The following is a 23,598-nucleotide window of genomic DNA, read 5'->3' on the forward strand; positions in this document are numbered from 1 at the left end:
TACCTTACCCCTAGTGGTATATGCTTCTAGTCTCTTACATTTGTCCTCTTAGCCATTCCCGCTTAGCCATTTTGCACTTCCTGTCAACCTCATTTTTTAGACATTTGTGTTTCCTTTCGCCTGCTTCATTTATTGCATTTTTATATTTTCTCCTTTTGTCAGTTAAATTCAATATCTCTGGTGTTACCCAAGGATTTCTACTAGCCCTCATCTTTTTACCTCCTTGATCCTCTGCTGCCTTCACCATTTCATCTCTCAAAGGTGCCCATTCTTCTTCCACTGTATTTCTTTCACCTGTTCTTGTGTATCGTTCCATAATGCTCCCTCTGGGATCCTCTACCACCTCTGATTCTTTCAGTTTACCCAGGTCCCATTTTCTTAAATTCCTGCCTTTTTGCAGATGTCTCAGTTTTAATCTGCAGCTCATAACCACTGAATTGTGGTCAGAGTCCACATCTGACCCTGGAAATGTCTTACAAATTAAAATCTGATTCCTAAACCTCTGTTTAACCACTATATAATCAATCTGAAACCATCCTATGCCTCCAGGTCTCTTCCACATATACAACCTTCTCTAATAATTCTTATACCAAATGTTAGCTATGATTAAACTATGCTCTGTGCAAAATTCTACCACATGCTTCCTCTTTCATTCCTTTCCCCCAGTCCACATTCACCTATTACTTTTCCTTCTCTTCCTTTTCCTACTATTGAATTCCAGTCCCTAGGACTACTACGTTTTTGGCTCCCTTAACTATTTTTTATCTCATCATACATTTCCTCAGTCTCCTCCTCATCTCCTAAAATAGTTGACATATAAACTTGTACTACTGTGGTGGATGTGGGCTTCATGTCTATCTTGGCTACAATAATGCATTCACTATGCTGTTAATAGTAGCTTATCCACATTCCTTTTTTTCCCCTCTCATTACATGGGCCAATGATTTTTTTAAAACTTTTTTTACTTTGATAGCTGATCTTTATAGATTTTTATGAGTTGAATCCAAATCTAGCCTTAGTTTTCTTGTATCACCCATAGATTTCGAGCAATATGCTTTTTACTATATACTATAAAAATCCTATGCTATACAGTAAATGAGGAAATTAATGAAACGCTTTGTTACAACATAAGCATGGTTTGTATTTACAGTAAGCTACTTAAAACAATGATATGAGTTAATAGAGGTTTCACTTGTCAGCTGGAATTGGTTTGTATTTTCCTTCTCTTTTTTTCTTTGAAGCTTCTTGTGTGGCTTTTTCTACAATGAGTCACTTGCTGAACTTCTCGGTGAAATGACCAACAGTAGTCCACCATCATGTTGGTGTTCTAGCAACCTTCGTAGCATGTATCCATCACTTTAATGTCCTGGTGAAAATGCTCTCCTTGCTCGTCTAGCAACCTTCGTAGCATGTATCCATCACTTTAATGTCCTGGTGAAAATGCTCTCCTTGCTCGTCACTAACATCTCCCATATTGTCTGGGAAGTAATCAAGGTGACTGTTCAAAAAGTGAACTTTCAGGCTCATTAATCATCCTAAAGTTTTAAACTTCTTTAACATTGTAGCTATAATAGAAACATATTCTGGGTCTTTTTCATGTCCTAAGAACATGATGGTCGCATCCGTGTTCGGCGACATCACTGTGAACACACATTGAAAGCGTGTCTTCATCATCGCCATACTGGCGTATCACCCGGCGTGATGGTATGGGGTGGCATTGGTTACACGTCTCGGTCACCTCTTGTTCACACTGATGGCACTTTGAACAGTGGACGTTACATTCCAGATGTGTTACGACCCGTGGCTCTACCCTTCATTCGACCCCTGCGAAACCCTACATTTCAGTAGGATAATGTACAACTGCATGTTGCAGGTCCGTTACGGGCCTTTCTGGATAAAGAAAATGTTCGACTGCTGCCCTGGCCAGCACATTCTCCAGATCTCTCACCCATTGAAAACGTCTGGTCAATGGTGGAAGAGCAACTTGCTCATCACAATACGCCAGTCACTACTCCTGATGAACTGTGGTATCGTGTTGAAGCTGCATGGGCAGCTGTACCTGTACACACCATCCAAGCTCTGTTTGACTCAATGCCCAGGCGTATCAAGGCTGTTATTATGGCCAGAGGTGGTTGTTCTGGGTACTGATTTTTCAGGATCTATGCACCCAAACTGCGTGAAAATTTAATCACATGTCAGTTCTAGTATAATATATTTGTCCAATGAATATCCGTTTGTCATCCGCATTTCTTCTTGGTGTAGCAATTTTAATGGTCAGTAGTGTACAAGCATATCTCCGCAAGGCTCAGTATTTCTGTATCCCACTTCTTTGTGCACTGATTGTTCCTGACTAGTCAAACTTCAACCTACTTTTCATCACTACTTAATTGTGATCTGAGTCTGTGTGTGGTCGTGGGTACGCCTTACAATTCAGTATCTGATTTCGAAATCTCTTGCCTGATCATGATGTAATCTAAGTGAAATCTTCCAATATCTCCCAGCCTTTCCCAAGTATGCCGCGCCTCTTGTGAGTATTCGCTATTACTAGCTGAAATTTATTGCGGAACTTAGTCTTTCTCCTCTCTCATTCCTAGTACCAAGTCCATATTCTCCTGTAACCCGTTCTTCTACTCCTTCCCTTATAACCACATTGAAATCCCCATGAATATTAGATTTTCATCTCTCTTTAAATACTGAAGTACGCTTCAATTCCCTCATATACTTTCTCTCTCCATCATCTGCTTGCAACATTGGCATGTATACCTGATCTATTGTTGTTGGCAATGGTTGGTTATAAATTCTGATGAAAATAACCCTATCATTTAACTGTTCACAGTAACTCTCTCTCTATCCTAGCTTCCTATTCATTCAGTGACATTATTAATTATTTTCCTTGCTTTACTATGTAATTTACTACCTCTTGTCCTCCTGTGAGGAGTGGGAGGAGTATCTGGTGTTGTTCGTGAGGTGTCAGCAACTCTCATCAAGTGATATATTACATTATTATGTGACACAACACAGCACATCAGTCACTTCACAGTAGCTATAAACGCAAGATTCTGTATTAAACCACTGAGGTTGGATGCAAAACACGAGTGGCCCGAAATCGACCAACATCTTCTCATTCAAAGCTAGAGAGCCATCACTCTTTTCTTTGTGAACAAACTGTACACTCTACCCCTCTCCTATGAGAGCTTCCAAGTAGATGTTAATCATACTCCCATTATACCATTCTCTGCTGCTGTTGATATTACCCTTCCATTTCACTTACTGAACTTCACTGTATTTAGAATGAGCCTCAGTATTTCTCCTTTTCAGATTTTGTAGCTTCCCTACTGCTGTGTTGTCCGATCAAGACACAGCCACTGCAAAAGCACCACAGGCATAAAGATGCGAGCTGGTGCCAGTGCGATGGCGACTCACCACTTGCGTGAGTTCCACCAGTGCCACAGGGGGAGCTGAGGAAGAAGATACTGACTTCACCTTGGCGAATTGCCACCTGAGTACGATCTGCCAATGACTGGACGACAAAGAACAGAAGCCTACTCAGAAGACAGAAGAGCAACTCTCACCTGCTTGGTTATAGACATCATCCAGGGCTGACATAAGACAGGGAACGTCGTTTAAGCCACAAAGGTAACTAAACCTTTCAAACTCATTTGTGTGACTTTGTTACTAGTTTGTTGGAGTGTTGTAGAACCTACGTTCTGCTATCCTGTTACCTGACCCCGGGGCACAGCTGTGTAATTATGGCAGGGAGAACTGTCTTAGTGGTGGTCTACACCAGGAGCCGTTTCACGAACTCACAAATTCGGCCTACCATAACAACAGCAGCAATCCTGCCTCCACAGAAGTAGCGACAAGGTCTTTACAAAACTGGCAATGAGGATTTACACCACATTCAAACTTCTGACATTCCACACCCCGACTTGTAGAACATTTTTCTTCATTGGTTATTCAATATTTTTCTCATAGTCCCCCCCCCCATCCCCGTCAGTCCCCTCCTAGAGATCTGAGTGGGGGACTAGTGTGGGATCTTTTGCCAATGGAGAAATCATCATGATACTTTTTCAGTTACAGGGCACAGGTCCTGAGGATACACATTATGTCTTTAATGCACTGATTTCCATTGCCTTCTGCATCCTCATGCTGTTGTTCATTCCTGATTCTTCTGCCTTTAGGGGCAGTTTCCCACCCCACAGGCAAGAGAGTGCCCTGAACTTCTCTCCAGTCCACTGCCCTCTTTAACAAGGCCGCTAGCTGAATGAGGGTGACTTTTTATACTGGAAGTCTTTGCCCGCCATTGCTGATAATTTTTGTTCAAAATTTAAACAGTGGTGGGGTTTGAAACTGTGACCAATGACATTTTGATTAGTAATCACAGACACTACCCCGAGACCAGCTCTTATGGCAATGAAAATTGGAAAGGTCATAGCAACTGACAAGCTGGCAACAGAAATACCAAAAACCTTAGATGGACAAGGAAAGAAAGAGCTACTGGGTTTTTCGGAATATGCGAGGAAATACTCTTGAATGAAGAGTGGTCTAATGATTTCTTGGAAACGATCTTGGTACCCCTCCAAAGGAAAAACAAAAGGAGAAATGTTAGAAACCTAGGACTTCAGTCTGATGCCATATGCAGACTTAATACAAGTCCTAGTAAAGAGGTACACTTAAAAGAATAGGAAGACTCAAGCAGTTTTCATCACCAGGAGAAAGCTTTCAATAGGGTTAGGTGGGGTAGATTCGTGTGTACCCCCTGAAAAAACTGTGTCAGCTGGAGACAAAGAATATTTATTAAGGAGCTGTACCTTAAGCTAAAGGCTACATTCAGGGTTATTGGAAAACTAATGGAAGGAATAGGAATACAACGATGAGTCAAGCAAGGATGTTGACCTTCACATGGGCTGTTTAACACCTACCTGGAAACTGTCATAGGAGAGTATGCAGCAAGCAGAAGGGTAGAGTGTACAATTTGTTCACAAAGAGAAGAATGAGGGCTCCCTAGCACTGAATCAGAAGAAGTTGGTCAGAAGTCGGCTGACTTTGATCCATTCATATTTCACATCCAGACACTGCCAACCTCAGGGCTCTAATACAGAATCTCGTATACTATGAAGTGACTAATGTGCTGTGTTGTGTTAAATAGTAAAGTAATATATCTCTTGATGAGTCTTGCTGGCACATCACAGACAACACCAGATACTACTCCTGCCACTCCTCAGAGGAGGACAAAGGTTAGTACATTACATAGGGAGCAATAAAACTATTAATGTCACTGAATGTTGTGAGCAGGTGAACAAAAATAGAGAGTTGCTCCACCCTCTCTCTTAGCTGACATAGGGAAAAGCTTCAGCTCTGTGAAAGGAATTCACAGCTTTTATAAAGTTAACCACCAGAAACTCACAGCAAAAAAGAGGTAAATTCCAGTTCAAAATTTTCTCTTTGAGAGTGCTTTGGAACTGCCTTCTGCTTTGTCTGGACTCCTTTAAAGTGGTCGTTTTATTTGTGTATAAAAGAATTACTCATCATCTAGTAGATGGTTGAACATGCAATAACAAAGTTTATTATTCACAATCCCTCTTGTAGCATAATGGTTAAGATACTTGACTGGTGTGCTGAAGGCAGTGGGCATGTTTTTTGCTCGAGTATCATGTCGTTTTTGGAAACCCAGAATCTACTATGTAGGAATCAACATGGATTCTGGAAACAGCGATCGTGTGAGACCCAACTCGCTTTATTTGTTCATAAGACCCAGAAAATATTAGATACAGGCTCCCAGGTAGATGCTATTTTCTTGACTTCCGGAAGGCGTTCGATACAGTTCCGCACTGTCGCCTGATAAACAAAGTAAGAGTCTACGGAATATCAGACCAACCGTGTGGCTGGATTGAAGAGTTTTTAGCAAACAGAACACAGCATGTTGTTATCAATGGAGAGACGTCTACAGACGTTAAAGTAACCTCTGGCGTGCCACAGGGGAGTGTTATTGGACCATTGCTTTTCACAATATATATAAATGACCAAGTAGATAGTGTCGGAAGTTCCATGCGGCTTTTCGCGGATGATGCTGTAGTATACAGAGAAGTTGCAGCATTAGAAAATTGTAGCGAAATGCAGGAAGATCTGCAGCGGACAGGCACTTGGTGCAGGGAGTGGCAACTGACACTTAACATAGACAAATGTAATGTATTGCGAATACATAGAAAGAAGGCTCCTTTATTGTATGATTATATGATAGCGGAACAAACACTGGTAGCAGTTACTTCTGTAAAATATCTGGGAGTATGCGTGCGGAACGATTTGAAGTGGAATGATCATATAAAATTAATTGTTGGTAAGGCGGGTACCAGGTTGAGATTCATTGGGAGAGTGCTTAGAAAATGTAGTCCATCAACAAAGGAGGTGGCTTACAAAACACTCGTTCGACCTATACTTGAGTATTGCTCATCAGTGTGGGATCCGTACCAGATCGGTCTGACGGAGGAGATAGAGAAGATCCAAAGAAGAGCGGCGCGTTTCGTCACAGGGTTATTTGGTAACCGTGATAGTGTTACGGAGATGTTTAATAAACTCAAGTGGCAGACTCTGCAAGAGAGGTGCTCTGCATCGCGGTGTAGCTTGCTCGCCAGGTTTCGAGAGGGTGCGTTTCTGGATGAGGTATCGAATATATTGCTTCCCCCTACTTATACCTCCCGAGGAGATCACGAATGTAAAATTAGAGAGATTAGAGCGCGCACGGAGGCTTTCAGACAGTCGTTCTTCCCGCAAACCATACGCGACTGGAACAGGAAAGGGAGGTAATGACAGTGGCACGTAAAGTGCCCTCCGCCACACACCGTTGGGTGGCTTGCGGAGTATAAATGTAGATGTAAATGTAGATGTAGATGTAGATGTCAAATTTCTTCTTTTTCTCCTTTACAGCTTAATATATATGATTGCACACACTATTTTTATTCAATTAACACACTGCCGTCTGGCGACACCACAGTGGTGTCATGCACGAAATAACAGTCAATGGCTGGCAACACCACAGTGGTGTCGTGTGCATAGTACCGCGCAGTGGCCAACGACAGCACTTTAGTATCTTTTGCATTTTGTTGGTGTTTAGTTTAGATAACAGTAAGTTACACACGTCAACAAGTCTTTTGTTTTTATAAGTACTTGTGCCCTTTCGTCATGGCAGACAAAAGAGACGATATGATTATTTATGATGAATGCACGGAGCAAAACTTGGAGGTTGCCACTACATCGCATATGTCTCATCGTGATCCAGTTGACAGACTTTCCGGTCACATACAGAAACATCAAGTAATATGCCAACGTATTTCCAAAACAAATAAACGAAAACAAAGAAACTGCCATGTATGTTGCAAAAAAAGAACAACAATCTTAATGTGCAAGTCTTGTGGATTTGCGTTACATCTTGGAGACTGTTTTGCTGCATATCATATGATAAAGAAATATTAAGTACCAAAGACAATGCAAATAAAGAAATACATGAAACAAACAAAATCTGTATTTACTTCGAAATTTCATGAAAGTAGGGGAACAGGGTTGAGAACTTGTGAGAACTAACGATGAGATCAGTAAAATGTAACAATTTATAATCTCCCGATAATGTCAAAAATGGCTGGCGACAAGCCAAGTAATCTGAATTAGTGCTGCTGGCGCCAAGCGAATAAATTTGTACGAGACTTGCGGATGGCAAAGTGTTAATTGTGGCCTGCATCCTGTGATACCTGGGAGCATAACCTACATAATGTAACCGGTTACAAAAAGTCGATACTTCCCCTGGAGACCTCTCCTTGTTATTTGTAACTGTACTGCATGAAATGGAATTTAACTTTTTGACTTTTTTAAAATTCTCTTCACTTAGGCCAAGATCATCTGGGAAAATCCAGTTGGGCAACGTCAACAGGGTGGGGGCACTTGCAACAAACTTGTACTTCTACTTGGTGCAGAAGATCGCTCCCAGTCTGAGGAAACTTCAACCAATAGTCAAGGAAGAGATCAGCTGGACATCTCCACAGGACATTTTGTTCTCCATATGATTCACTTGGAAAAAATGTGCAGAATAAGAGGTTTTTACCGCTAGAGCGTGGAGACATTACTGACTGACAGACCATTTCACTGTAGATATGAAACATATTAGGGAAACAGCCACAGAAATATTCTGTCTGGATGAAACTTGGACAAACAGTAATATGAAAGTCGGTAAATGCTGTCAGAAGGATTATGTTGTCAGAGTTACAGGGTTGGAAAACTTCTCTAAAAGTCTTATTATGGAAGTGTTCGATCAACGAAGGGATCTGTCAGAGGGGGGCCTAAATACAATTCTGGACTAAATCTACAAAAGGTGATTACTGTGGTCAAATGAATTCTCAAAACTCTGAGAAGTGTTTTGCAAATATGATTCTCCCAAATCTTCTTCAAAGTCAGTCATTGTGATTGATAACAGCGTATAGGTGGACAGAACATCCACATGGCACAATACCACAGCAAGGACGAAGGAATGGCTGCGAAGGAAGCATGTTGCCTGTAATAAGAGCATAAGAAAGCAGGTTCTGTCCACTTTAATTCAAGAACATAGACCGGTTAAAAAACACGTGCTTGACAAATCAACAAAAGAGAAAGGTCACACAATTGTCTGCTCGCCACTCTGTAGCTGTGGTCTGAATGCAGTAGAACTGGCTTGGGCAAAAGTAAAACAGTTGTTTAGCAAGTAAAACATTTCAGGAGACTGTAAGTGAATCCCTTCTGTCAATAATTGCTGAGAACTGGGAAGTATACCGCAGGAAGTTCCAACTGGAAGAAGATTATTCGGAACCCACAATACATGAAATTATTATTAATACTGCTGAATCGGAGAATATCAACTGTATCAACCGTAATGCATTATGCTCAGATGATGAGTATGCAAGTGATTCTGAGTGCTTTAAGTGCCCATAAAATTCAGCATTACCCAAATTCAGCATTACATACGTCAATAAATGTTCAAAATATACTCATTTTCTTCCAATTGCCACAATGTAAGTTTTACTATCGGTTCTTTTTAATTTCAAGCTATGAGAACTGATTTGGAGTTAGTAGCAATAAACCTCATCATTCAACATGAAATCACCAATTTATACAGAATTAGTAGCAACAAACACCATCATTCAACACGAAACTATCAATTGAAATATCACAAATTCTGTAAATTTTTATTACGTCTCTCACAGATTTTACTTTTATATATGCACAATATGTAGCAGCCAAAAGTTGTTACAGCAGCAGCTAATAGACAGCAGTATCAATGCTGCTCGGAGCACAAATTGTATGTGAACACAAGTATGTTGCCCTCACAGCTTGACATTAGCATGGATTGTCCCCCCATGCTGCCTTTCTGCCCTCATCCGCTTATGACCTGGGAGTTGGTGGGTGGAGCTTGCTCACTACACTGGTACTCTGCACCACACATTTAAATTCCACGGTTGCTGTCGCTCTACCTGTCGAAGCCAGCAAGGATTGTCCACGGACCAGTAATGATTGTTTCGTAAATTCACTGCACCGGGGTTTGTGAAACCTGCTTCATTGGTAAACAGGTAGAACTGCAGAGCATTCTCTGTTAATGCCCATAAAAAGAAATTCACTCAATTATTAGAGTCATCTCCATGTAATTGCTGATGCAGCGACACATGATACAGGTGAAATTTGTGACAAAGTATGTGCATTACACTACCGTGACACATTGCACTGCCTCTAGCGATGTCACATGAACTCATGTGGCTTTGCAGCAACAGCAGCTAACACACCAACTGAACTTGATTCTCGTGTAATGGGTTTGTTACGGACTGATTTGCGAGTTGTGACTGTACCGGTTGCATACAATGCTTTCAAATGTGCGGCGCATTGGATGATGTCTGTCCAGGTATCTTTCTCCATATTACTACAGGCTGTAGTCACCTTTTGTCTACACTTGCCATTGATGAGTACCATCTCAGCCTTTTCAGAGTTAAAATACACCATTTTCACAGTTCTTACAACACTGTACACACTGTTGTACTTGCGACCTCTTCACATTCCTACTGAGCGTAGTTCTGTTCTTGCTTGTGTCCAGCGCACTATCACAGACGTCTGGTAACACAGTGTACTACAGTTATTCTGAGTACAAGGACTAATTCAGCAAGTGCTACATGCAGACACTGAGGCAGCCAAACTCGTAAACATCGTAGTCTTCGAACAGATACCCCTACAGATCGTGACTGTTACAAGAAGTGACTGAACATCTGAGGTTTCAAGCATCAACTTTACATTACAAATTACTCCAGATGTACTTAACATTTTACAATGTAAAATGTTATTAACATTATATATACTTATTAAGTATTTTTTTCATTTTCAGTTGTGCTAAAAATAGCAACAGGTTTCAATTTTTTTTAAAAGTAAGTATGTTTGGAAAATCATACTTCCGTGCATTTGTCAATGGTTGGTATTAATCAATTCCACCAACCTTGATTCTCACTTTTGGTCTGTGGAATTGGTTATTCAAGTGTTTGTTGTGGTTTGGGAGATGTTTTCAGTGGTAATGTTAGGTGACTCGCCCTGTATATGGATTAGAGTTTCATATGGTGCAGATATTTGTACACTGCAAAAAGATAAGGAAAGAAAGCTGGAAGTGTCGGAAATGTGGATATGGAGGAAACTAGAGGGTGTGAGTTGGAAAGACAGGGTGAGGTGCAAGAGCGGGTTAAAAAGTGTTGCAGAGAACAGAAATCTCATAGACACCACGAGGAAAACTAAGAAAATTATTAATTAATTCAAGTAAATATTGCCCAGTTGTGGTTGCAAGGTTAACATGCTGTTCATTACAATCATTGTAATACCCAAGATAATGAGAAAAAATTGGGGGCAGGTAGAGAGTAAATTTCCTATCAGTGTTTGGCCTCATGAGTCTTTTAGATACAAATGAATTAAAAATGCTACAAGCTGACTTAAAGTAAAAAATATGCAAATACTTTGTTTACAAATGCACTGTGTTTTTTTAAATTTTATAATTATGATTAATTCACATGGATATATCAAACATTGCAGGACATTTGTTCATTACTTACTTCTAATTGAGGTTTGGTATCTACAAGACCCGAGCAGTGCTTTGGCAGCATTCTGTATCGTGATGGTGCCAACAGTGGTCTGCGGAAAACGCCATCGTGCAAGCTGGTCACACCTGCTGTAGTTGCAAGCAGGTGAGGCCTTGACACACTTGCTTCAGGTACCAACAACCCTGTACTGTGTTTTTGCTGTAAAAAGTTAACCAATTAAAACCACATGCAAGATTTAAGTAAACCATCTGCTAAACAAAAATTCTTCTCTACTTTATCTATTTGAATGTGCTCAAGGGAAACATGACTCTTTTTACTTTTGTTTTCACAACACAGGGTGTTTAAAGAACATCTGATTTCAAAACAATTTGATTTCAAAAGAATTTCTGCGATAATTAAAACTGGTAGATTTTAACTTAAGCACTGAAACAAAAGTTTACCTTGGTGACAGTTTTAAGTTGGCAGTTCATGTGGTTGCCAACAGAGGTCACCCTGGTGCACCTAGCTTACGCGTTTGTAATCCAACTAGTAAATCCCCAATTCTTTACAGAATCAAGCTCTATTTACAGAAACAGCTTCAAACTTCTGACTGCTTTACAAATGAGTTAATATGTTTAGTGCTTGGCATCAAGTATGTAAGCAATAGAAAGTTTAGAAAAATGTTTGAAATTATACTTAAAGTTTGTTGGAAGCCACTAAGCACTCCTATTATGAAACACTGGATGAATATAATCTTGGCAATTTGCACTCCATTTTATAAATAGCAAGTTTTTTACACATCTCAATCTTTATGACATCACATCTCCTGGATTACGTCTCATACAATGATATCATTTTGCAGGTTCTTTCAGTAATGTATGTAGATACTGTCTACAAAGCGTACCGTGAATAGCGTTATGGTAAACAAGTAACAAATTAAAACATCAAGCCTGATGCTAAAGTATGACTGCACGAACTGTCAAAAGGCAGTAAATGATAAACTTTTCTTTTTTCCATTCATCATTTTTTTTGTGTGTGTGTGTGTGTGTGTGTGTGTGTGTGTGTGTGTGTGTGTGTGTGAGAGAGAGAGAGAGAGAGAGAGAGAGAGAGAGAGAGAGAGAGAGAGCGTGCACACAGGGTGGGGGGTGTCAGCCAGAGATAGTTTATACGTGAAGTTTGTTGGAAGTTGCTAAGTGCTTTTATTCTGAAATACTGGATGAATGAATTTAAGAGTATTTTCACATCATCAATTAAATGCCCCGAGACAAACACATTTTCTGACTGTAATATTTGTCTTATTGTGTTAAATTTTTAACATAAGATATACCTCTTAATGAGTACATTATTACAGCATTTTAAAATTTTGAATTTGGTCAGTAATTATGTGAAATACTGAAAATCAAGTTTCTGTTACCCCTGGAAGCCATTAGATAGGCAACCAACTGGTACAACAGAGTCTCGATAGTTCGAGGTGAATGGGACCGGAACCACCTCAAACTATCGAAAACTCGGACTATCGAAATTTAAATGGGAAACAGAAATATTATGATATTGTAAGTAATACAGGTCAAAATATGAACTTTATTAAAATAAAAGTATTTACACATACATTTGCATTGGCAGAATAACAATAATTATTTATTTAGACAAGTAATAGTGAAGTGTCTTTTGTTTGGCGAAGCTGCAACGTTTCCTCGCGGCAATGTCACACCATCGTCTCAGGAGCAGTAGGTCGTTGGTGTCGCCTCAGGCTGTTGTTCCACGTAGCACATGGTGGCCTCGAGAGCAGCGTAGCCATGGGTGTGACTCATCATCGGTGCAGCCTCTGCCTCGTCACACTCACACTGCGATGGAATGTTAACCATGTTAATTATAGAAGAGTCTGTCACTTCCAACTGTTCGTCCGAATTAACCACACACCTACTTACACCTCTCCTGCCTCTTCACACCCTGACAATCTTCTGATTAAATTACACAATGGTTGATCTTCCTCATCTGCTAAATCTTCAGTTTCTATGTCTGGCATACTTTCCTGTAGAATTTTCCTCCATGACTTAGAAATTGTGTCTGACTATTTCGCTCCAAAATTCGCTAATCCAGTACACAACGTCCTTCAAAGTCACTTTCTTCAAAGCTCCTACAATGCTTTCGTTGTCTTCAGAATGCAGGATTGACTGTAGCAATCGCCGTGGATACTTTTTTTTTTTTTTTTTTTTTTTTTGACATTCCAGAACGCCCTGATCCATGGGCTGAATGAGACAGGTAACGTTTGGTGGGAAAAACAAGGCACAGATACCATCGCACTGCAGTTCTCCTGCCCATGGATGTGAGGACGCATTATCCATGAGCAAAATTGCTTTGCATGGCAGTCCCCTTTCTTTTAAAAAATTCTTGCAGTCAGGTACAAATGAGTTAAAAAAACAGACAACCGTAAGAGCTGAGATGCATACATTCTTGAATGCTCTTGGCTTGGCAGACTTCTCAATCACAACTAGTTTTAGTTTATGGTTTTCAGTTGCATTTGAAGCTGCCATAACTGTGAGCCGCTCTTTGCTTTTTTGTGCCCAGGAGCACTTTTTTCTTCACAAGCACTTTTTTCTTCACAAGAAGCAAGTGTTCTCTCTGGTAACATTTTATAATTTAGCCCAGTTTCGTCACAGTTATATATTTCTTCATTAGACAAACTTTTGTCAGTTACGATTTTTTTAAACTCAACAATAAATTTTGAAACGGCCTGAGCATCACCAGAGAGTTTTTCTCTACATACGTCTAGTTGACGCACTCCATACCTCTTCTTCCACTTGTCGAGCCAGCCCACACTAGCAGCGAAATTGTCATCTCCTTCCTGCAGCTGGTTTCTGAAAAATGAAGCTTTTTCTTGCAAGACTGGGCCAGAAATCGGAGCACCCTTCTGTCTCTGTTGGGTAAACCACATGAACAATGCCTCACTTGTTTTTTCGAAGTCTGACTTCTTTATACTTCTTCAACTGAGAGATTCGTGTGAGCATTTCTGTGAAGAAAACTGTTCCAATTTAAGTCGGATTCTTCACCAGCCACCAACAGTAACTTCACCGACACCATATTCGAGAGCAAGTTTTTTTTATTGTTTCTCCTTTGTCAAGTCGTCTTAGTGCTTCTAATTTTAGACGCAAAGGCACAAATTTCCTCTTTTTTTGTTACAGCACTCATCTTTGTAAGGCGTGCAACGGAACACACACTGTACAGTACAGGTACTGGGAACTACAGCAGCCTATGAACTCCCCTGTTTTGATCGGTGGCAGCCGGCAGCAGTCGGGGTATTTCGTGCCATACTGACAACAGATGTTTGTGCAACAGGGCAGCGAGCTAATCACCGGTGTTGATTGCATTGTCGTCTGCTTTGTCACTGAGCTGTACTCTCCCTATCTATCTTTTGCAATGATGTTTTCATTATTTATCATGTCAGTAAAAAAAAGAAAGTAGATTGTGGCAACCTTTTAAAAAAAAGAGGCTCGGATTATTGGGAACTTGAACTATCGAGACTCGAACTATCGACAATACTGTACTGGCTTCTGGGATAGTCGCTTAGTAATAAAGATGTGTATACAGTCAACAAGATAGTGTTAAAAAGCAACAGAAGGAGTTCCATTCTATTAAGAGAACAAGTCTGGTGCAAAAGACTCATTGTTTGGAAAAAATGTCCTGTGTTCTCCATTTTACAGGTGCAATTCTGCGTGTGGTTATCTTTGAAGAACAAATGCCCCTCTTACAGCTCAAAGCACTTCACGATGGCATCAGCAGTTTCAAACACGGGATGTTCGTATAAGGTGAAAGCCATACAGCCCCCCCCCCCCCCCCCCCCCGATCTGTTATGTTCTCATTCAAAACAGAGTGCATTCAACAGAGCTTTACACACAGCCCACAGAAGTCTATTCATTGTGCCAGCTGAGACTTAGGCAATCCAGAAACGTACATTTGGTGTGTTTTTATGGCTGTCTTTGAGTTTCAGACAATACAAGGTTCAATTACTACAATCCCTTCATGATGGTAAACAACAACAATACGCAGAATTTTGTGAATTTATCCTAAATTTGGTGACAGAAGATAATTTCTAACGACTGGAAAAATTCACATTTTTCTATAAATGCAAAATCACCCAACAATGCTGTTTCATAGCAAATTGTATCAAAATGAACTATTTTATCAGAGATCGTTTGAATTTACTTTACTTTTTGTACATAAATACTGAAAACATGTCAAATTTTTGATTTGTGGTGTTGCACATCATCTTGGTGTGACACATTATCTTAGAAAGATATGGGTATAACAAAGTGTCACACCAACTGTGGATGGCAGAGTGGTCTTTAAATGCAATGTAGTACTCAGCTGTGAGACCTAGCATCTTAGAACAAAGAAACACATACGTTTGTCTGTTAGCTAAAGTTCAAAATTTGATATAATGTAGAAACTTTCAATATGTAATGTTATGTGGCAGGAGTTCTGAACTGGGGTTGCATTAAATACCACTAGAGGTCAGATCTGAAGTACCTTGTTTACAACACTGTGCAGCAAGCAATTGTGTAGTAGTCGTCGTTTTCTTTTCTTATTCTGAAATGAGTGAAAAGACTAATCGTGGTCCATCACGGATTTAGATTATGACTCTCATAACACCAGAAGGGATTGGCAATCCCTATGTTAGTTCTGCTTTAGCAGAACAAAAGTGTAGACTAGTTCTCTGCCAGAGGGAGACAAGGCTTCTTTCCCCACACCCCTTCACCTCTTTATTTATGCTGGCAATTGTCTGGCGATATACAGTGTTAGGAAAACAAAACCTGTCAGCAAAATTAGACCATGCCAAAATTCTTCTCCGAAAGTACAAACAGAGTTATTTTCTGATCTGCTTCTACACTAGTGCCTTGTCAGTTCTATCAGTAGTGTTGCAAAATACTGGTAGAACAGCTACGAATGCTCATGATAGGTCAAAATTTATAATCTACTGATTTTGTAACTATCGAATTGGGAGAGAAAAGAAAAATAAAGTTGAGGAACACCTTAGAGACATATTCAGTTTACCGGCAGGAAAATGCTGCTGCTTCTTAACACAAGGATCAATTGTTGAAAGCTTAAATACAGCCAAAAGAAGAAAACAAAGGCCATTTTGCGAAAAAACTTCGATTTTTTTAAAGCAAATGTTCTAGCCAAAAAGTTCCCCAATCACCACCTTTTTTTTTGTCCCCGAAGCTCCATGTCCTTTGCATCATTTCTCAAGAAAAGATTTAAGATCCACTATTCTTTGTAGAAGATGGTTACAGGAGTCACACACTTCGATATGTTAGGTTTTTCAAAGTTGGGAGAAAATGCAGAAAAAAAAAAACCCTTTTTTAACAGGACAAAGGACTCCTCCACTGGCACCTGCATTCCTTAACAATGAGGTGCTTCAATGACCGACAGCTGTAAGGGGGTATGGATCTCTCACTACACCACTGGCCTCCTCCTGGATCACCTGATCTCTCAGTATACGACTTTTTTGTGGGAGTTTGAGAAATACTCCATCTATGTGCTACCCCTTCCAACAACTCTAGGTGACCCGCAATGATGCATAGCAACAGCAGTTAATGCAGTAACTCTGGACATGCTTTACTACGGTTAGGATATGTGTCATTTGTGCAGCAGAGTGAACACTGAATATTCAAAATGCAACTGTAAAAAGTACCCCGAGGTTGTATGTGCACGGATGTAAAAAAAACAATTTTGGAAATTAAACAGTTCTTTCAAAAATATAAACTGTTTAGTCCTATGAATAACTTTTAATTTATTACCTTGAGTCCATCTCCATTCATGTTAAAAATAAATTCTTGCGAAATTGGATGAATCTTTTTGAAACATCCTTTAGAATAGGATACAAGGAATGAGGTTATAGGCAATACATAACACTTCCCTCTGTATCACACAACACAAGCAGGGTTGCATAATTTTCTTGTAATATCATAAACGCATTTCTTCTTTTTCCCTGCATAATAGATGTAAAAAAAAGCTTAGGGCTATAGATAGGTAGATGCTGAATTAAACACATTTGGCTCTCAAGAGAACAACATGTGACCCCTTCAATGAGTGCTGTAGCATAATATTGTCGAATCATCTTACACAGAATACTAAGAAATTTTGGTCATATGCAAAAGCTCTTAGTGGCACCAAAGCTGATGTCCAGTCCCCAGCGAATGAGACAGGAACTGAAATTAAAGGTAAAAAAGCAAAAGCTGAAATGCTTAATTCAGTTCTCAAATGTTTCTTTAAAAGGAAACCCAGAAGGATTGCCCCAATTTAATCCTTGTACCACTGAAAATATGAATGAAATACATATTAGTGTCAGTTGTGCTGAGAAACAGCTGAAATCATTAAAACTGAAGAAATCTTCAGGGCCCGTAGGAATCCTTATCAGATTCTATACTGAATTTGTAGCTGAGTTGCCCCCCCCTTTTCTAACTATAATCTATCTTAGATCCCTTGAACAAAAAAGCATGTTCTTGGAAAAAAGCACAGATCACACAAGTCTACAAGAAGGATCAAGGCAATCATGTAAATTCTGTATTTCTTGATTTCCAAACTGTATTTGACTCAGTATCACTCCTATGCTTATTTTCTAAAGTATGATCATATGGGGTATCAAGTGAAACTTGACAGGATGGAGGATGCAGCATGTTATTTTGGACGGAGAATCATTGTCAGAAGTAGAAGTAACTTCTGTTGAAGCTCAGGGAAGCATGCTGGGACCCTTGTTGTTCACATTGTATATTAATGACATTGCAGACAATATTAATAGTAACGTCAGGCTCTTTGCAAATGATGCAGTTACTTATAATGAAGTGCTGCCTGAAAACAGCTGCATAAATATTCAGTCAAATGTTGATACGACTTCAAAGTGGTGCACAAAGACTGGCAATTACTTTAAATGTTCAAAAATATAAAACTGGACACTTCACAAAATGAAAAAAAAAAACATTGTATCCTATGACTATAATATCAATGAGTCACTACTGGAATCAGTCAAGTCACACAAAAACCTGGGTGTAACACTTTGTAGGGATATGAAAAGGAATAATCACAAAGTCTCAGTCATGGGTAAAGCAGGTGGCAGGCTTTGGTTTACTGATAGGATACTGAGGAAATGCAATCAGCCTACAAAGGAGATTGCTTACAAATCACTGGTGTTACCCTTCCTAGAATACTGCTCAAGTTTGATGAACCCGTATCAAATAGGACTATCAGAGGATGTTGAACGTATACAGAGAAGAACAGTACAAATAGTCACAGGTTTGTCTGATCCATGGGAGTGTGTCACAGACATACTGAAAAAACTAAACTGGAAAACTCTTGAAGATAGACGTAAACTATCCCGAGAATATATATTTACAATGTTTCAAGGGCCAGCTTTAAATTCTGACTCTAAGAATATACAAGAACCCCCTACGTATCATTCACATAGGGGTCATGCGGATAAGATTAGGATAATTAGGAACTGTAGATTAAAACTGAAGAAACTGCAAAAAGGTGGTAAATTGACGAGATGGGACCTGGATAAACTGAAAGAACCAGAGGTTGTAGAGAGCATTAGGGAACGACTGACAAGAGTGGGGGAAAGAAACACAGTAGAAGAAGAATGGGTAGCTTTGAGAGACGAAATAGTGAAAGTAGCAAAGGATCAAGTAGGTAAAAAGACGAGGGCTAGTAGAAATCCTTGGGTAACTGAAGAGATATTGAATTTAACTGATGAAAGGAGAAAATCCAAAAATGCAGTAAATGAAGCAGGCAAAAAGGAATATAAACGTCTAAAAAATGAGATCGTCAGGAAGTGCAAAATGGCTAAGCAGGGATGGCTAGAGGACAAATGTAAGGATGTAGAAGCGCATATCACTAGGGGTAAGAGAGATACTGCCTACAGGAAAATTAAAGAGATCTTTGGAGAAAAGAGAATGACTTGCATGAATATCAAGAGCTCAGATGGAAATCCAGTAATAAGCAAAGAAGGGAAAGCAGAAAGGTGCAAGGAGTATATAGAGGGTCTATACAAGGGCGATGTTCTTGAGGACAATATTATAGAAATGGAAGAGAATGTAGATGAAGATGAAATAGGAGATATGATACTGCATGAGGAGTTTGACAGAGAACTGAAAAACCTAATTCGAAACAAGGCCCCAGGAGTAGACAACATCCCATTAGAACTAATGACAACCTTGGGAGAGCCAGGCCTAACAAAACTCTACCATCTAGTGAGCTAGATGTATGAGACAGGCGAAATAGCCTCAGACACCAAGAAGAATATAATAATTCCAATCCCAAAGAAAGCAGGTGTTGACAGATGTGAAAATTACTGAACTATCAGTTTAATAAGCCCAGCTGCAAAATATTAACACAAATTCTTTACAGACAAATGGAAAAACTGGTAGAAGCCAACCTCGGGGAAGATCAGTTTGGATTCTGTAGAAATGTTGGAACACGTGAGGCAATACTGACCCTACGAATTATCTTAGAAGCTAGATTAAGGAAAAGCAAACCTACGTTTCTAGCATTTGTAGACTTAGAGAAAGCTTTTGACAATGTTAACTGGAATACTCTCTTTCAAATTCTGAAGGTGGCAAGGGTAAAATACAGGGAGCGAAAGGCTATTTACAACTTCTACAGAAACCAGATGGCAGTTATAAGAGTCGAGGGACATGAAAGGTAAGCAGTGATTGGGAAGGGAGTGAGACAGGGATGTAGCCTATCCCCGATGTTATTCAATCTGTATATTGAGCAAGCAGTAAAGGAAACAAAAGAAAAATTCGGAGTAGGTATTAAAATCCATGGAGAAGAAATAAAAACTTTGAGGTTCACCGATGACATTGTAATTCTGTCAGAGACAGCAAAGGACCTAGAAGAGCAGCTGAACGGAATGGACAGTGTCTTGAAAGGAGAATATAAGATTAACATCAACAGAAGCAAAACAAGGATAATGGAACGTAGTCGAATTAAATCACGTTATGCTGCGGGAATTAGATTAGGAAATGAGAGGCTTAAAGCAGTAAATGAGGTTTGCTATTTGGGGCGCAAAATAACTGATGATGGTAGAAGTAGAGAGGATATAAAATGTAGACTGGCAATGGCAAGGAAAGCGTTTCTGAAGAAGAGAAATTTATTAACATCGAGTATAGATTTAAGTGTCAGGAAGTCGTCTCTGAAAGTATTTGTATGGAGTGTAGCCGTGTATGTAAGTGAAATATGGACGATAAATAGTTTGGACATGAAGAGAATAGAAGCTTTCAAAATGTGGTGCTACAGAAGAATGCTGAAGATTAGATGGGTAGATCACAAAACTAATCAGGAAGTATTGAATAGGATTGGGGAGAAGAGAAGTTTGTGGCACAACTTGACCAGAAGAAGGGATCGGTTGGTAGGGCATATTCTGAGGCATCAAGGGATCACCAATTTAGTATTGGAGGGCAGTGTGGAGGGTAAAAATCATAGAGGGAGACCAAGAGATGAATACACTAAGCGGATTCAGAAGGATGTAGGTTGCAGTAGGTACTGGGAGATGAAAAAGCTTGCACAGGATAGAGTAGCATGGAGAGCTGCATCAAACCAGTCTCAGGACTGAAGACCACAACAACAACAACAACAACAACAACAACAACAACAAGAACAACAATTACTGCATGCACAGAGGCATTCAATCAATCATTCTTCCTGCGCTTCATACGTGAATGGAAAAGGAAGAAACCCTTAAAGATGTAGCTGTATATGTAGATGTTATGATGGTTAACTCATACGTCCAGAAAAAAGGTTTTGTTACAAGACCAAAAAAATATTTCCTGACATGAATGGTTATTTCAAAAGGCTACTTTTACCAAAAATTAATTTATTTTCCTCCTCAGGAAAGACATTGTTTTCAATATCATTTAATAATCATTTACAGTACAGATAATCTAATTATATGAGAAAATTTTCTTCGCACTGAGCAATTTATTGAACCGAAGAGATAGACAATTGTCACAGGAGGCCTAATATGAAGAATGTAGTTGGGGATGTATTTTGAAAATCAGCTTGTGCAATTTGCACAAAAAGGCCAATTTGTGCACAGGTGCACTGACTTGATTACAATATCATATTTATGAGTGCTAATCTTAATTATTTCTGATTGGGACAGAACTGCTAGTCAACAGTTACCTTTAGGTGGCAAAATGCTTAGTACTGCTGATAAACACACATAAAATTAAAAGCAACACAGGATCTTTACTTTTACTTGTGTGTATTGACAGTACCTAGCATTTTGCCTCCTGAAGGTAAGTACTGTACAGCAATTCTCTCTCCTTAGCATTTCATGACCTCTACCATAATATGATGACTGACTGACTGACTGACTGACTGACTAACTAACAAGTTTTCAGAATAAATTTCAATCTCTCATTCAAAGCATATTAGATCTGAAGAGCTGAAATGGCACATTCATATTCATTTATCCAGTAACAAGTAGTGTTGTGCACTAGCGCACCTTATGAACTGTTGAGGCACAGGCTCAGACGAGCCATGAAAGGCAAGTGAGTCACTGTAATACTGCTACCTGGGCAACCCGCACTCCTCAAGTTGCCCTACAATGGGCCACATTGATCACATCACTGCCTGGGGCAGCGATATTCAGGCATATGTGACAACAAGCAGGACTTTGTGTCACATCACAGTCTGGACGAGTGTATCTGACCTACAGCCCAGCTGAATATGACTCGCACTGGGAGCTTGTCTCCTGACATCGGACTTGTCCTGAAATCAGAATGGGCTTCTGACGAAGCTACAGCCAGTTCCATCATGCACTTCAACTTCAGTCCTAAATTCAACTGCAGCCTCCCCACTGATGTACTCTCAGTGTCAGCCAAAAGTCTCCGCATGGGTAACTAAATGCAGTCATGGGCCTGATCATGGTGTCAACTGGTCTGATGCTCTCCTTGACATCGAATTAGGTCCATTCCGAGGGGGTCATTCAATGCACATAAGCACCTTGTGCTCCCGTCTCCATAAATCCTGGGTTCGACATGGGCTATGCCAACTGATTTACACCTCCCACACAGCCGACAGCACTTGCTGCTGGCTGCTTCACTACAGTGGACCTGAGTAGATACTATCTACCACAGCATCATCGCCCCAGACAGCTGCTAGAAGCATTGCAGTCATCTCGTCCCATCACCACAGTGATTCCCTGCAACAGACACTGATCAACTCTGCCATACAGAATGAGCTGCCATTAAAAGCGAAATTCCACATACCTTTATATGTGGAAGGAACTGTTCCTAACTTCTGGAAGGTTTAGGAGGAGGGGTAGGTCACTCAGACCCAAAGCTGTGAGGGACCCACCTACTTTGACGACAAGGAAAGGTAAATTTGAAGTAGCAGGTGTCTGCGAGACAGTAGGTATACTGGCAAACAACATGCCAGCTTCAGTCCAATGTTGATATGACTGAGTGAAAATAAAAATGGATTCAGAGGAAGCAGAAAAGGAGGAGGATGGTGGAAGGGGGAGAGAAAAAGTAATGGAATAAAGAGAATGGAGGAGGGGAGGGGGAGAGAAAAAGTAACGGAATAAAGAGAATGGAGGAGGGAGGGGGGCGGGCGGAGAAAAAAGGGGATAAAAGGTGAGTAAACAAGGAAATACTGTCAATTAAAAAAAAATAATGATGATTGAAATTTAAGTTGGTACGGTGGGGAGAGAAAGGGGAGCTGTTATCAGAGGTTAAACCTCCGGTAGGCGCGCCTACTGTTGTCACACGAGTAGTCGCACGTTGTAAAATTTACAACACAGTCATTTGTCAGTAAAAACAAACTTGCCTTAAACAAACTATTGTATTTTTTCAAGAAAACAGTTCATATTCACTATCTTCCACATTTATAAGAAAAAGTTTACTTTTTTAGTTCTTTAAATAACAATGTAGCCTGTTTTTTTGACATATGTTCACTTTCATAACATTCTTCACAGACAATTTGTTTGCGAATTAATTCCAGCAATGTTCAGAAAAATGAAAAAGTAGCCAATGGCCATCTCCTTGTGCTTCTTGAAATGGAGTATCAGGCACACCTTTTAGCTACAATGTCAACTCCACCTTCTGTCATGTTGTACTCAATTATGATTTCAAGTTCGTGTGTTTCTTCATCAACTGTCGCTATGTCATGTACAGCATATAAAACTGTGATAGCATAGTTTTTAAAGGAACATATGAAACCAAGGTCTTATCCTACTGAAATCCAAACATTGCACTTCCAATGTACCTTGTTTTGCTTGGGAGAAATTCTGGAAAAATTTCGTGTCTGCTGTTCGTCATTGTACCAATGCAAGTGATAGCCTTCTGCAGCAAATATTCAGAAAGGAGGTAGCTTGTGTACCAATTGTGAGTTGTAATGTTCCAGTTAGAATTTTCTATACTCGCCACACATCTTTTCATTATGTCCTCAGGAGCATTAGATACCCGACATTGTCTTGGTTACATGATGCAATAAACCTCAGATTACTGCAATAAAATGTTTGGGAATCACACAG

The 23,598-nt window shown here is 39.8% G+C and overlaps 1 protein-coding gene across 1 annotated transcript in view; it reads right to left on the bottom strand.

Moving 5' to 3' along the window:
* LOC124804774 (protein cramped) overlaps positions 1-23,598 on the bottom strand; it is a 193,841-nt gene that overhangs the window by 39,824 nt on the left and 130,419 nt on the right. The window contains 1 exon segment of the mRNA XM_047265095.1: positions 11,097-11,282. Coding sequence (XP_047121051.1) covers positions 11,097-11,282 — 186 coding nt within the window.

This window comes from Schistocerca piceifrons, chromosome 7 (assembly GCF_021461385.2).
Source record: "Schistocerca piceifrons isolate TAMUIC-IGC-003096 chromosome 7, iqSchPice1.1, whole genome shotgun sequence".
Lineage (NCBI taxonomy): Eukaryota > Metazoa > Arthropoda > Insecta > Orthoptera > Acrididae > Schistocerca > Schistocerca piceifrons.